General features: G+C 45.3%; 1 protein-coding gene across 1 annotated transcript in view; it reads right to left on the reverse strand.

Annotated features, from left to right (window-relative positions):
• Positions 1 to 14026, reverse strand: part of NTNG2 (netrin G2) — a 107588-nt gene that overhangs the window by 18470 nt on the left and 75092 nt on the right. The window contains exons 3-4 of the mRNA XM_044661318.1: positions 10304 to 10476; positions 7018 to 7044 (exon numbers count right to left, since the gene is read on the reverse strand). Coding sequence (XP_044517253.1) covers positions 7018 to 7044; positions 10304 to 10476 — 200 coding nt within the window. The remainder of the gene's footprint in view (positions 1 to 7017; positions 7045 to 10303; positions 10477 to 14026) is intronic.

Below are 14026 nucleotides of genomic sequence, written 5' to 3' on the forward strand. Positions count from 1 at the left end.
AGTTCTCATGGTGCCATGGATACAGCTCCAGCACTGGGTATAACTTCTGGTGATCTGTGATGTTTCAGGATATCCTTTAGGAAGGTAATAGCGATAATGGCTGACATGTGGCATGTGAAACTTTGCAAAGTGCTTCATAGACATTAGGTCATCTGGTGGGGGAAGAATTTTTTAGGTCTCAGAGCTGAAAGGGGCATTAGAGGCCATTAGGAATGAGAGAAAGAGACAGACAGAGAGAGAGACAGAAAGGGAGAGAGATGGAGAGAGAAAGAAAGAGACAGAGATGGAGAGAGAGAAGGGGCAGAGACAGAAAGACAGACAGATAGAAATAGAGATAAGTAGATACAGAAATGAACAGAAGAGACAGAGAGAAAGGCAGATATATCAAGAAAGGGGGGATTAAAAGGAGAGAGAAAGAAAGAAGAGAGAAAGCTAGAGATAGGGTAGAGAGAGACAGAAGCAGAGAGAGAGAGAGAGAGAGAGAGAGAGAGAGAGAGAGAGAGAGAGAGAGAGAGTGAGAGAGAGAAAATCAGAGGGAGAGAGAGAGAATCAGAGGGAGAGAGAGAGAGAGAATCAGAGAGAGAGGGCAGAAGGGACCTAGGAGACTCTCCACCAGGTGCTTTCCCCAACTCCAACAATGTTCCTGCAAGCCCCAGTCCTAGTTCCCAGGGGGTTGTTGAAATCAGCAATAAATATGCCCCTACCTTCTGTCTTGATGTTAATCTTGGGCACTGCAGTGCCCATCTGCAGAGGGACAGCTGTTGATGAACTGGTCCACCCTCATGTAGAAATAAGAGGAAAGTCCAGTTACAAGGTGAGATAAGGACTAGAGTGTCCTAGTGACATACTCCGTTTCCCCCTTCTGGTGATATGGATATAATCTTGGGTGTTATGTTTCACAAGTTCCTTTCTAGAAACCTCCTTGAGTTACTACCTCCCTGGCTGGGAAAGCCAGGGTGTCCACTTTTATCCTACCTCCCAGAAATAAGAATACCCTGAGGAGGATATAAAAAAAAAACATGCTATACCAGAGGTGGCCAGGTCTACCATGGCTGACTAGCCTGGATCCAAATCCACAGGCATGGCAGCACCTACACTACCATAGCCTTTGACCACACATGTGGATTTGATGACAGATGTGATGGGTGCATATTATCTTCACCCGCTTGGATGAACCTTTTGCTCATTTAGAAAATCCAGATATATAGAGCTCTTGGAATATGCAATTCGATTCCCAAACTATCTCATCAATATACAACACAATCTATCTACACTGCCGAATGTAGACCTAGCCACTCACGGGAGAGCACAGCACTAGAAGCAGCATCTCTGGCAAACATTTGCTAAAGAGCAAAATTATTTCAATGCATGTCTGTTCCAACATTAAATCTGACTCCCAAATCACTATGGAATGATCTCTATCCCTTTATTTAATCCCTGATTTTTCTCAGAATATTCCTCTTCAATTCTTGTAAGTCCAGCTCAGTGGATAAAGTCAGGGCTGGAGATGAGAGATTCTGGGTTCAAATCTGACCTCATATCTTGCCCAAGTGTATGACCTTGGACAAGTCACTTAACTCTAATTGCCTAGCCCTTACTGCTCTTCTGCCTTGAAAATGATACTTGGTATTGATTTTTTTTTTAAACCTTTACCTTCTGTCTTAGAATCAATACTGGGTATTGGTTCCAAGGTAAAAGAGTGGTAAGGGCTAGGCAATGGGGGTTAAGTGACTTGCCCAGGGTCACACTGCTAAGAAGTGTCTGAGACCAGATTGGTATTAATTTTAAGACACAAAGTTAGGGGTTTGAAAAAAATATTTTTTGGCAGGTCTTACCTCAGTCCTGATGTTGGCTCACTCTCCATGTTCACACTCATTTCCCTCCATTTTCCATCAGACTAGTATCCCATAATCTGAGACTTAGAAGGGACCTCAGAGTTCAGCTAGCCCAATTCAGATTTGAACAAGAAACTCCTCCACAACCTAGCCAATAGGCGAAGCTGTACTTAGGATGGGAGTGACCAGGACTTTCTCCCAGGGGTGCCCACATGGAGAGGTCACTAACATTCAAAATGTGGCGATCCTTCAACAGCACGGAAGCCAGTATCATTCACATTTCTCTTCCCACTTAACTGCATCTGTCTTCATTACTTCTCATATTATTTTCCCATCATGAAATACAAAGTCGAGTTGAGGGCTCCTGGAAGGTGGAGGTTGAGTGGTTTTGGTACTCGTACCTCTGGCACCTAGCACACAGTGCCTGAGACATAGGAAGCATTTACTAAATGATTATTCCTTCGCTCATTTGTTAGGAAGTGTTTCATCACATCCAGGCAAAACTGACTTCTCTGCGGTGTCTAATCATTGCTCCTAGTCTGGCCTTCTGAGGCTCGAGCAAGGAAAATCTTCCTTTTTTACATGACAGCCTTTCAGTCCTTTGAACAAGGCTATCGTGCCTCCTCTAGGTCTTTCCCTTCTCGAGGCTACACATCCCCAGTTCCTTCAACCAATCCTCATAAAACATGAAATCAAGGCCCTTCATCATCCTATATATCCTCCAGTCAAACCCCCAAATACTACGCTGTTCATTTCAGGGTCTAAATGAAGAACACAATGAAGGGAAAATGGAATAAAAAAAGAGAGAGAATGAAGGCGGAAGAAATCTCTCTCCTTTGCTCAATTTCAAAGGCAAAACCCAGGGGGACGGGGTGGAAATTTGATTTTTTTCAGCTCCTTCGAGGGATTATAAACAACGGCATCTGAAAAAAGAGTCGAATGTCTAAAAAGTACAGGGTACTTTTTAACTGGGAGCTGGGAGCCTTTGGATATCAAATTGATATTAATATGGTGTTCAATGAGGAGAGAAGACCGCCCTCTTCAAATTGGCAAGGGCTTAATTAGAGTCATAATAAAAACCAGCCCTGGAGGCATTTTGCTTTTTAGTCATGCACATACATCACCTACCCCCCTTCTCCTGCTGAGCAGGAAGAAACGAAAAGTGGTTTCTCAGAGTCCATCCTGGCCAGTGGTCCTGTCTAGGCTCTCTCTGAGTCCCTGCCTGTAGACATCCTGACCGGCAGGAGGGAAAAGCAGATGTTCCAGGTGTTCTGAATTTTTCTATTTGTGTCCAAGGCCCTTGGCTCAGTTTTTTGCTTTCGTTTTTTGTACATAGTACACGCTTAATGCACGGTTAATCTTTTGTTCATTTAGGGAGCCCAGCCAGACTCGGGCCAAAGGGCTGAAATGCCCTATTTAGAGGTGCTGTGATGACCCCAGGAATTATCTGGCTTAGTGTCTTGGAGGGAGGAAAGAGGGCACACAGAAAACAACTTCCAGGCAGGGTTTTTCTGGGAACGTTCTCAGGTGCTTCTGAAAAGTGTTCACTCAGGAAGCCTGAGGTGTATGCCAGGGCCATATGGAGGATGTGATGGCGCCTCCCTTGCTACGTCTCAAGGCGTTGGGGTGCTGTGGGCTCTCCCAGGGAGGGGTGCCAGGAGCAAGGGAAGGCCAAGATCTCGAGCATTGGCAGGTACAGTATAGCTCACACAGCAGGTACTCCAGATTGTTTGTGGATAATAGGATCTGATGAGGATAACAGTGCTGAAGATGGTGGTGATAATAAGAGACAGTGATCAGGAAGATGACTCTGTCGATGAAGAGTAGGCCTAGCTGTCTTATCCTCCAGGATCTGGGTTAATTGAAGTCTAGCTTGAAGACTGGAATGTACCCTTTTATTTTTTGACGTTGGGCAAATCACTTTTTTCTCTTAGAGTCAGTTTCTTCCTCTTTAAAACAAGGAGACTGGACTAGAAGTCCTCTGAGGCCACATTTAAACCCAGGACCTCCTGCCTGTAGATCTGGCTCTCTATTTCACTGAGCTACTTAGCTGCCCCCAAAATGCTCCTCCTTTTAGAAGCTCCCTGAATATCTCCACTACCTCATAACCGATTCTTACCTTTGCTTTCTCCCGGGAGAGAATTCTTAAACTTTCTGTTTTGGTCAGGGAACCCTTAAGCAGTCTGGGGATGACTACTCAGAATAATGTTTTTGAATGCACAACATAAAGTAGACATAGAATTATGAAAGATAATCATATTAAAATAGAGATGTGATTTTTTTTTACTATCCAAGTTCCCAGAAGTCCAGAAATCTCTCTATGGACTCCAGGATAAGAACCCAGGCTCTCAGAAGTTATTTCTGGAGAAAGTTCCCAACACACCTGCTGGTAGTTGTTTGGCCCTGACTCTCCCAGGTCTTTTGCATATACATCTCATCTTTCCAAATAGATTGTAAGTTCCTTGAAGGCAAAAAAATATGCCTCTGATTTCTTTTTTTCTCTGTCCTCTGTCCAATTCAAAGGATCCTTCTGTAAAATGTAGCAGAAACCAGCAACTAGAAGCCTAATCTAAAGCCATGCACTAAATCTCTTGGGTTCTCAGACCCTCTGGAACACCTCACTCATTACAAGTGAGGCCCCCAAAGCTAAGAGGCTCCTTTGACATACCTGGACTTTCTTGAGTTCTTCCACCTGCTCTGGTAACAGGCTGCCCACTGGAAGTGACCTCTGAGTGCAGAGGTGGCAAGGTAGTAGGCAAAAGAACAAAAGGCCATCAATAATATTAAGCAAAGGATAGCATCTCCTAGGGATGAGGGGAACTCTCCTATGGTCTTACTACCTCATCCCTTCCCCTACTTCTGCCTCCCAAAGCTCACAGAATAGCTCCACTAAAAGCAACAGGGAGACCCAACTTGGAGTGATTACCCTAGCTCTGACTGTTACTTCTGATCCGTAGAGATGAATGCCTTTGACCCAAGAAATTGAGGAGAGTTTGTCTGCTAAGACTTTTTCAAGTGGAGGAATGATTGGGAAATGTCTACTTAGGTGACTCGCAGAGGAAGGTTTCTTGGTTCCTGTTCCTCCCTTCCCCCCCGACACTGCCAGGACCTCCCTTAGTACTGGGTTCTACCCAGCAGTTTGGGAATTGGGGACAACCCTGATAAAGTTCCAGAGAATCATCCTATCCTAGGAGCCACCTTCTCACCATTCTCAGCCCACTCCCCAGTCAGGAGGACGCACTTAGCCTATTCCCCCCAGGAAGTTTAGAAACAAATAGTAGGCTTTCCCCTATCTTCCTCCCTAAACAGATTCTGCAGGCTCTCTCCACCTTCCTCCTCATCTACCCCAAGTTTTAATAGCTAGAACATTCACCTCCTGGAGACAAAGTCCACCTAGTTTAGTTACATCCAGTTCCTATGCTTAGGAGCAACACAATCATATTAAACTAGTTACCCATCTAATCTTGTGTCTCAAAATGGCACCTTAGGGGTCTGGAGACATTGCTAGGGTGGGATGCAAAGAGGGCAAAGCAGGCTAGTCTAGCTAAGTAATAGTCCAGCTCCCACCCAGCCAGTCTATAAGGACAAAGGCAGCTAAAAAGATCCTCCTTTTCCCCATCAGGCCACTTCCATTCATTTGATGTTCCCTTGACATGACGTGGGGAAGCCATTTCTCAGGCTTCCAGGAACCCCCCTTTGCCAACTTTACCAATAAGATGTTCACACAGTGATGCTTGTCAGGTTTGAGAGGACATCACTTAGTGGTTCTTTCCCCACTATGCTTTCCCCTAAATATGACAAGCAAGCCAGAAGATGAGAATCTAAATTCCTGTCCATATTGGTGTTTAATCCCCTCAACAGGTACCTTCTGTAGAAGAGTTTCCTCCACCGGGTGGGAGCTTAGAGTCGATGAACTGTAAGGTCTTGTCTAACTCTAAAAATCAATGATTCAAAAAGTCTATCAGTCAGTGATCAAACTGATTTCTTCTCTGAGATCACCAGGGATACTCTGGAGAAAGGCAGGACAACTATCTAAAATGAGATCGAATAGCCAGGATTATTTGCTGGGCGTTATTGGGAAATGGAGGTACCCACCTGTTGACTGTCGGGTGCTGGGAAGGGTGAGGGCTTGTGTGGTGGGGGTTGTGGGAGTAGAAGAGCTGATGGTCACCCTAGGGGTCATTGTGGTGGTAGTGGCTTTGGGGATGGTGACCTTCCGTGGTCGACTGACTCCTGGCAAGAAATGGGAAAATAAGAGTGGGGTAGATGGTGAAGGGGAATTGGAGGAGTGAAAGGGAAAGATCATTTCAGAAATACCATCCTACTTCTTGCAAGATATTAAGAAAGACCAGGTGGTTACGTGTCTCCTGTTGCATCCAGGCCCATTCTCATGACATTTTCTACTCTCACCAGTGTCTCAGGCAAGGGGGAAGCAAGATAGGTAGTTGCTCAGGACTCAGCCCTGAAGAATAGAGGTCAGAGTAATGGTGTGACCCCCATAGCCCACGAGGAAAAATGGGGAATCATGAAGATGAACCTATATCAGTGCCCACATCACTTCCTCAGAAGGTCTCCCTGATTCTCACTTAGTTCTCCCATCCTCTGGTTCTGAATGTCCTGCCCCATGTCTGCAGTCTGACTAGTTGGTGCCTGGATATTGGATAAATTAAAAAACAAAACAAAACAATGACCCAAGCTGGATTAAGAGTTTAGGATTCACATCTGTCACTGCTTATAAGGAAAACCACTGGCAACAGAGTGTCCTCTGGGAGCCACTGCTCATCACCCAGGAGGGGCATTTCCACCAATCCAGGTGAGAGGAGAGGCTGGGCAGTGAGAGGAGGGAGGAGTTCACAGGGGGGTCAAAGGGACTCGCGAAAAGGCCAGTTTGTTCCTTTTTTCCAAGGCAGTGTTAATGAAGCTCTAGGGGAGAAACCATGAAGAGGCAGTAAGCTGCCGGGTGCAGCAAAATAACAAAAAGGAAATCAGAAGAGACCAGGGAAGAGAGGGGGGACAGCAAATGAGACACAATTAGAGGAATGAGATGGATGGCTGGCAGGCACAGAGAGAACATTAAAGTCCCTTCGTTTTTGCTTTTTTTTTTTTCCTTTTCTTTTCATGCAAACAGGCTCATGCAATAAGGATGTCAACCTTCTTTTCATTCCCCTAGGTCTTTACTTACTGCCAAAGGCGGAGCCTGCAGCCGCACCTAGAGGAGACAGAAGACAAGGTCACGTTATGGGGCTGAAGGAACTGACTCTACTCTCTGCAGAGAGCTCCTATCTTCTGAAGGAAGGGTGGGATGGGGTGGGGGATCATGGAGATGAGGCATCCACCTTCAGCTTGGAGACAGACACCTGGGTCCCAAAAGAAAGTGTTGCCCACTAAGTCTGGGGGCATTTCAGAGAAAGAACACCAAGGGGAGGTGGCATCTTTCCCTGGGTGGGCTATGGATTAGGAGGGGCTGTATTTTTCTCCCAACATGCTAAGGAATCCAGAAATGATATACCCCAGATCCTGCTCCTACATGGCCCTCCCATCCCTTCTCCAAGCTATATAAATCTTCTTCTTTGCTAGAAGAAAAAAACACATTTATTTCTGAGATTCAAGAACCTTCAGACAACTCTAGGAAACTCCTGGAAGAATCTGGGGGCTTTGGCAAGCATTCTGTAGCTACCTACGATGTAGCTGCCATGCCTTTTCCTACCATAGTCTTCCTCCCAAATACAATGAAGAAACTTCTACAAAGACATTTTTCTCGTGCAGAGATATGTTTTCCTTCCTACAGGAGAAGGCGGGAGGAGAGGAGGGGATCAAAGGAGTCACCTGGATCTCTCCTTTGCACTTCTTACTCCATCTCTCATTATAGTTCCTCGTGTACTTGTCTTTCCCACAATTTAGAAAGTCCCTTGAGAGCAGGACTTGTGTGTCACACGTAGTCTTGAATCCACAGTATTCGATGCAATGCTTTGCAGATAGCTATACACTTCAATATTTGTTGATTCAACATGAAGAGAGCAGGTGTGATGGAATGGAAAGAACAATGGACTTGGGGTTAGAGTACCGATTCAAATTCCATCTTAGATGTGTGACCCTGGGCTAGTCATTCAACCTCTTTACAGCTACAGTTTCTTCATCTGTAAAATGAATTGAGGAGTTGGGGGAGGGAAGGAATCAGCTTCCATGGCCTCTAAGATTTCTTCCACTTCCAAATTTATGATCCTGTGACCTGAATTTGAGACCCAGCTCTGCCACTTATTAACTATCTGCTCTCAGGCGAATATCACTCCCCTTGGCTATTTCTCATTTTGTTCATCTAAAAAATGAGAGGGTTGGACTAGAGTAATCTCTAAGGCCCTTTCCAACTCTGATATTCCAAAACTCTGAGTGTATGAAATGACGCAGGAAGTCAAGCCACTGACTTTGTGAAATCACTCGGTTACTTTGGAAGTTGCAAGAGGCAGAAGGCTTTCCATAATCATTTAAAATTTACTGGGTCTATGAAATAGGCCATGGGCTGGAGAGGAGCTTCTGTTTAAGGTATAAGGATGGATCTTCAGGCACTGGGTGAGAACCAAGTGTCAGACAAGAGAAAGGAGGGCATCTTGGAATCAAGACAATAAAGAGCCTTGAAGAACACTCCCCCAAAAGGGGAGACAGCCATAGGGCACACAGAAGGAAGGAGAGAGGAGGGAAGAAATGAAAAAGAAAGGAGGGAAAGAAAAGAAAAAGAAGAGAGAGAGAGCAAGAAGAAGGGGAAGAAATGGCCACGGAGAAAGGAGGAGGAACAGAGGGAAAGAGAAGGACAAAGAAAGGAAAAGACCGAGTGGAACATAAAGGAAAGAAGAGAGGAAGAAGGAAAGGAAAGGAAAGGAGAGAAAGAGAATTTCCACAAAGTGGGACTGATAAGAGATAGAAAAACAGAGACAGTACATGAGAACAAAGCCTGGGAGATGAGCAGAGACAAAGGGAGACAGAAGAGGAGGCGGCAGTCACGGAGCTCTTGTCATAGCCCCAGAATGCTCTCCTTGCTCTCTGAAGACCCACAAGCGCTCTCCAGCAGCTGACAAGCTCGTTCCCTTTCAAAGGCTCTGTCGTCTCCCGTCCCCGGCACACACACAACATTCCTGTCACGGCCCTCGCAGCCTGTATTTTAGCTTTGATCATCTTAAAGCCACATAAATCTTTCACCCACCGAGAGGAGAAGCAAAAGAGCAAGGCTAAGCCTCCCTTCCCAGGCAAGGCCATTAGAAACCCAACCAGTGACATTTGCAAGTCTGAGCTGTGTTGAAAGCCTTCCAGTGGTCTGGGCTGTCCCAGGGGTGGGGTACCCAGAGAGAAGGTCTTTCTGCCTCCACAGATGATCTCTGAGAACTCTGGACTCTCCCTCCCCCTCATTCCGGGTGGGTTGGAGATCTCACTGCCTTAAGGAGATTTCTGAGATCGCCTACCAAGAGACTTGCAGACCCTGCCTCTGGCCGGTCCTGGTCCTTGTCAGGACTCTTATAAGATCGTAGGATTTTGAGCTGGAAGGGACATTCGAGGTTTTTTTTTTTCTAGTACATTTTACAGATGAGGAAACTGAGGCCCAGAAAGATTAAAGACTTGTTAAAGGCCACACGGGGAAGTGAAGAGCTGGAAATTGAGTTCTTTTGACTACAAATCTTGCTCCTTTTCCCTCACCCATGCTGCCTCTCATCAGCATTGTTCATGCCACAAAAGATGCCATCCCTTAGAAAAGGGGAAGATGGAAGAGTGACTTCACTGTAGCCTTTAAGAACAAGGGATGCTTTCTGAATGATGTCCTGGACCCAGTGGACATGAGACACTTGAGAGAAAGGACTTCAAGTAAGACAGAGTCTGAGACTCATCACACCAACATAGGTCTAGTCAGAAGAAAATTCAGAGGACATCTAGGCAAACCCACTTGATTTGAAGATGAGGAACCTGAGGCTCAGGTGTTTGAATGACTCAACCCATGACACCAAAGATTTAAACTGAGGCCTCCTGACTCCAAAGCCATTGTTCCTTTTAGTTCCTCTTTCTGCCTCTCAGGTTAGACACATCTTATATTCAGGAGATCCTGGACTGGAGAGCCACAAAAGTTTCAGGAATGGATCAATGTATCATAGTGGATAGAGCACTGGACTTAAAAACAGAAAGTTGTGAGTTTGATTCCTACCTCAGTCCTACCTATTTACTAACTGCATAACTCCAAGCAAGTTTCGTAACCTCTCAGCCTCAGTTTCCTCATCTGTAAAAGAGGTATAATAAAAGTGCCTACCTAAATAAAAAATGAGGTAACACATCCAAAGTGTTTTGAAAACCTTAAGATGCTATATGAATGTTATGAGTATGATTATCACTATCATCCTTAGAGATGGTTAAGGATGTGGTTTTACCCAGAGGCAGGAGGAGCAATGACCTCCCAAGGGCCATCCCCAGCCTGAGCTCCTTACTATACATACATGCATTAGGGGAGCCATTAGGAAGGGGTAGGTAGGACCCTGCTCTCCACGAGCGGGTTCGGAAGTTCTTCTTGCATTTGCCACAGTCCTGGCCGGTGGTATTATGTTCACACTCACACTGAAGGCCGCCTTCTTTGTAGGAGCACAGGTTGGCATGGAGGTTGCATTTACACCTGGGAGGACACAAGATAGGAAGACATGTGAGGTATCTCTTGACCTTACAGGACAGAATCACACCAAAAGTCCCAAGGACCCTTGAGGTTATGGATGCAACATCAGCTGAGGGAAGTAGAAGAAAAAGTTCATGAAGTATTTAGAAAGTCTTGGATGAGAGGGGTCCAAGAAGTGTTGAAAACTGTCTGTCTCTAAGTACTTCTCTACCAGCTTCTACTACACAAGAGACAAAGGCTTTCCAACCTTTTTTTCCCCCCAGTTTGTGCCAGCTGTGGCAATAGTCAGAGGAGAAAGGAATCTCCACTCTTCTCCATCCATTTCCTCAGCTATCATCCTACCCCCAAACACACTGTCTAGCCACATCATAGATCAGTACTATCTAACCTCTGTTAAATGGAATATTCAATTAACAAGCATTTCCTAGTTCCTTTCCCTGATGGCTCTCCACCTTCTGGTACCTCCTTTTCATTGCTGCCCTTCAATACGATGCAGATGTCAGGTTCTAGACAAGATTATGAAGTGGGCAGCCCTTTCTTTGGTACTCTGAATCTTCTCTATTATAGTACTAGGGGTAAAAGCCAGCTTAAATGAATTTTCAAGTATCATTTGTAAAGAGCTATGAGAGGACATCCTTAAGCCACGTGTGGTAGAGGTGGGAGATCTGTGGGTGCTGTACCTTGTAAAGGTTTTTTTTTTTTTTAATTTCTTCAATGTGTTGATTGATTGTGTTGATTTTTTCTTCTTTTCCTTTCTTTTTTTATTTTTAAAAATTCTATTTGTTATAGGGGGATGGTTCTGGAGAAGGGGGCACAACCAGGGAAAACTCTGATCATATGAAAAAGAAGACATTAATGAAAACTAATTTTTGTAAAAAAGTGTGTCATTTGTATATTTTTTGTTTTAGAGAGCCAGTTGTTAAACATTTAACACCACACTGCTTCCCTTTCCCCATTGTTTCTCAGAAACTTACTAGCTGTGTGACCCTGGGCAAGTCACTTAACCTTTTTGTCTTAGTTTTCTCATTTGAACACCTCCTAGGTTTATTTTAAAGATCAAATTTGTAAAATGCTTAGCAAATCGTAAAGCGTATTTAAATGCTAGCCATTAAAGCACTCTGTAAATGCTAGCTACTACCAAGCTGCCAGTTAAACTTATTCCATCGTATAGCTCTCAAGACCTCTGTCCATTTGTGTTTCTCTTGTTTGGCAGGAACATGCCCACACTCTATGCATACCTGTGTGTCTCCTATCACTCAAAGTTTCTCCTGACATTTAACCACCCTCTTTTTTCCCCCTTAATCTGCTTTAAGCTCATCCTTCTCATAGCGATACCCTTTCCATTGCGCTGATTCCTCTCTCTCCAACAGGAGGCTTTTTTGCAGACAGTTATATCTCCCCTCAGTCGTTGCTTATCCACATTCTACATATTTAACTCCCTTAATCTTTCCTCTACTCATAAATCAATCCTGCCAGCCCTTTAATCATTCCTGTTTCTCGCTTCTCCCCTTCCTCTCATTTGTCTCCATCTGCCTAGTAATGCCAGATCTAGAAATGCACCACACTGTCCCAGGAAGGTCTGTCACAGAGGCATGGAAAAGGGTCGAGCATCCTTGATTGGTGTCTGGACTACCACACATTCCGTTGCTGCTTGGCTTTGGACAGAAGAGCCAACTCGCTGTCTACTCACTCCACAGCCTTGTAGCATGTATTTCTAGTCTTTGCTCTACAGACATATCGCATCAGGAGAAGCCCGGCAGGGTAAGGCTGCTACCTTACTTACTGGTTTAACCTTGGGGGTTTCCTGGACTCTTCTCTCTCCCTCATCTCTCTTATCCAATCAATGGACCACATCCTGTCAATTCTACCTTGACTATGTCTGTCACAACTGTCTCGGACTCTTGTTTCTCACTTCCATAATTTAATACTTCTTGTTTGTTGTTCAGTTGTTTCAGTTGTGTCCTTTGTGACCACATTTGGGGTTTTCTTTCTTAAAGATACTGGAGTGGTTGGCCATTTCCTTCTTCAGCTCATTTTCCAGAAGAGGCAACTGAGGCAAAGAGGGTTAAGTGACTTGTCCAGAGTCACATAGCTAATAAGTTTCTTTTTTTTTTTTTTTAAACCCTTAACCTTCCATCTTGGAGTCAATACTGTGTATTGGTTCCAAGGCAGAAGAGTGGTAAGGGTGGGCAATGGGGGTTAAGTGGCTTGCCCAGGGTCACACAGCTAGAAAGTGCCTGAGACCATATTTGAACCTAGGACCTCCTGACTCTGGGTCTGACACTCAATCCACTGAGTCACCCAGTTGCCCCCTCTCACTATTGTTTAAAATCAATTATTGGACAATCCTGTTCAGAAAAAAAAAATTGGTTGCTGAGGCCAAGTCAGGCTTCTGTGGATCTCATCCTCTGGTGATGGTGCAGTTCTCTGGAATCATAAAGACCAGGTTTATTGCTTCTCCACGACAGCCCTACAGATATTGGCAGTGCAGCGAAAGGGTTGGATTAGAATCCTTCCCAGGGAACTACGCATGTGCACTTTGGCTCCAGGGGAGGGAGACTTGCTCTGTGGAGCCTCGCGGAAGGGTCCGAGCTGGCACCTGGTTGATTCCTTAGTGATAGAAGCGGGGGAGGATCTGAGCCAAGGGGGATTAGGGAAGAGGACAGGAACGGCCGCACTCTCTGGATGCCGTAAAGAACGAAGACAGGTGGCCTGCAGTTTCTTTTGAGGTGACCTAACCTTGTTGTCCCATTGCCAAAGATGGCTCTCCCTTGGACTTCTAGCTGGGGAGGAAGGGATTTCTCTCTGGCTGGTCCCCAGCAGCGTCTATGGTCTCTGCCCAAAGAGACTAAGTGTTATGTATATAGTTTTCTCCCCTACTCCTCCCCACCTTCCATAAGGCGGCTTGGTACCAGAGGAAAGAGTACTAGATGCGAAGTCAGAGGACCCGGGTTCAAATTATGGCTTGACCCCTACTACCTATATAACCTTGGGTGAATCACTGAAACTCATCTATAAAATGGGGAGGGGGCACCCTTCTAGCTCTAGCTCTGTGATCGCGTCCATGTTACTACTCATCTCCAAGGCAAACAACCCCAGTTCCTGTAATTGTTTCTCATATAACTCCCGCCCGCTGTCATGGTCACCCGACTCCAAATGTATCCTGTAGTTTCTCAAAGCTTTCCAAGTGTGTTTCCCCCAGTGCTGAACTAGGGAGCACTGCAAAAAAGGTCATGCCAGCCATCTACTGGGCTTCTGTGGAGAAAGGAATTTCTCTAAATTGAAGACTTAGGTTCTTCTCTTTCCTTCCTTGCCCTTATCTCCCTTTCTTTCCCTTCCTCCCTCTCCCTCCCTTCTCCTTTCCTTCATTCTTCCTTTCTCTTTCGCTCTCCCTCCTTTCTCTCTTCCTCTCTTTTCCCTTTCCCTCTCTCCCTTTATCTATCTCCCCCACTCCTCCCCACTTCTCCCCTTCCTTTTCTCCCCACCTCTCCCTCCCACTCTCCCTCTCTGTCTCTCTCCCTCTCTGTTTTCCTCTCCCTCTCTCCATCCCTCC

This window comes from Gracilinanus agilis, chromosome 2 (assembly GCF_016433145.1).
Source record: "Gracilinanus agilis isolate LMUSP501 chromosome 2, AgileGrace, whole genome shotgun sequence".
NCBI classification, from domain to species: domain Eukaryota; kingdom Metazoa; phylum Chordata; class Mammalia; order Didelphimorphia; family Didelphidae; genus Gracilinanus; species Gracilinanus agilis.